The following is a 1,843-nucleotide window of genomic DNA, read 5'->3' as shown; positions in this document are numbered from 1 at the left end:
TTCTTCTTCCCGCGCAGGTCTCGGGCCTTGTTGTTGTGCTGCTGGCTCCGGAGGGGCACCGGGACCGGGAATCCCGGCAATCCGCCCACATCCCACCGGGCCCCGGGCCCGCATATTCGCGCTGCGGGGGCTGAGGGCGGGCGGGATGCGGGCCCAGGGGTCGGGCAGGGGTGCTGACGGCCTGTCCGCCGCCCGCAGGCCAAGATCAAGGCCCGAGACCTGCGCGGGAAGAAGAAAGAGGAGCTGCTGAAGCAGTTGGAGGATCTGAAGGTGGAGCTGTCGCAGCTGCGCGTGGCCAAAGTGACCGGCGGGGCCGCCTCCAAGCTGTCCAAGATGTGAGTGGGGACGAGGGGAGCTGGGCAGGGGCCGCAGAGTCCCCGGCTGCGCCGTGGCTGAGAGCTGCTCTCACAGGTTGTGGTTGTTGTGTGCTGTAAAAAAAACCTAAAAAACGCGCGTGGAAGGGGAACACATCTCGGTAGGGCTGGGGGTTGCTCTGTGCCTCTGCTCAGAGGTGTTGAGCGGAGATGAGGCAGGCCCTGTCGGTGTTCGCTGTAATGTGGCGCAGTGTAGGCGGTCCGGAGCACACACGGTACCCCGGGTTTGATCCATGGAGCTGGTCCTGCAGAGTGTCCTGAGATCCCTCTCTTTCCCACCTGCAGCCGTGTGGTGCGCAAATCCATCGCCAGAGTGTTGACTGTCATCAACCAGACCCAGAAGGAGAACTTGAGGAAGTTCTACAAGGTAAGGACAAACATCTTCCGTAAGTGGCCTTGCAGCTCTTGCTGTTCACTATTACAGAGTTTGTGGGAAGGAACTGAATTTGTTGATTGCTACTTAAAAGCTTAAAACTCAATGAAAAACACTCATTTATGTTCAGTTTTAAAGTTCTCTGGCCATGGTTGCTTTCTAATTATTACTGCAAGAATTCTGTAAGCTTGATCTGAGTCCGCTTTCTGCAGGAGAGTCTTCTGGCAGCATCCCTTCTGTAGGGTGGGGTGAACTTGCTGGAAGATGCAGTTTGCAGAAATGCAGATACCCTTTTATTTTAAATTTAATCATCTTGTGTGTGACCAAGAAATTCTTTAATTCAATAAGATTTTTAGATTATTACTTCCTGGAGTTTGAATTAGGTCATATTTGGGGGGAAGAAAAACCTTTTCAAGAGGTGTTGGATAACTGGGGCTTGTACGATTAGGCATTACTTAAACCTGAGTCAAAGCTGCTGCAAAAGTTACACTCCACTCGTGTTTCCCAGCAGAGAGGAGTCTCCTAAACTTGCAGGCTGTAAAGGTAGTCCCAAGGGAAAGAGGCTTGAACAGGGGTGCTGGTGCTGTGGCAGGAGCTCAGCTCGGAGCAGGGTCTGAACCCCACTGCTGTGTGTCTTTGCCAACAGGGCAAGAAGTACAAACCCCTGGATCTGCGGCCCAAGAAGACTCGGGCCATGCGGCGCAGGCTGAACAAGCACGAGGAGAACCTGAAGACCAAGAAGCAGCAGCGAAAGGAACGTTTGTACCCGGCCCGGAAATTCGCCATCAAGGCATAGCGCTGGGCGAGCTGCAGCTCCGCGCTGGGTGCCTGAGGATGGCTCATTAAATGGAGTTTGGTTTGGAAGTGTCACTGGTGGTTTCTTTGGTAGTGGTGGGTAAAGAGGCCGTAAAGGAGTCATCAGCTTAATGGAGGGAAATGAGAGAATTCACAGAAAGTGTTTAAACTGTGACTGATAATGAAAATACAGATCTGGCAGTTTTATTTTCCTCTGAGGAACAGGCAGTGAATGGGTACAGATCTGTGAGGCTGGTTCAGCCAAATATGTAAGAAGTATTTAACCTGAGATTAGTGTAAA

General features: G+C 52.6%; 1 protein-coding gene across 1 annotated transcript in view; it reads left to right on the top strand.

Annotated features, from left to right (window-relative positions):
- Window positions 1-1,611, top strand: part of RPL35 (ribosomal protein L35) — a 2,055-nt gene extending 444 nt beyond the window's left edge. Inside the window, exons 2-4 of the mRNA XM_042052415.1 lie at window positions 199-335; window positions 660-741; window positions 1,394-1,611. Coding sequence (XP_041908349.1) covers window positions 199-335; window positions 660-741; window positions 1,394-1,543 — 369 coding nt within the window. The 3' untranslated portion in view covers window positions 1,544-1,611. The remainder of the gene's footprint in view (window positions 1-198; window positions 336-659; window positions 742-1,393) is intronic.
- Window positions 1,612-1,843: the final 232 nt, after the last annotated feature.

Source organism: Corvus kubaryi, unplaced genomic scaffold (assembly GCF_017639235.1).
Source record: "Corvus kubaryi isolate FWS band 111438036 unplaced genomic scaffold, C.kubaryi_AGA036_p1.0 78, whole genome shotgun sequence".
Lineage (NCBI taxonomy): Eukaryota > Metazoa > Chordata > Aves > Passeriformes > Corvidae > Corvus > Corvus kubaryi.
The sequence above is the reverse complement of the archived record's forward strand: the minus strand, read 5'-3'. Positions and strand labels throughout refer to the sequence as shown.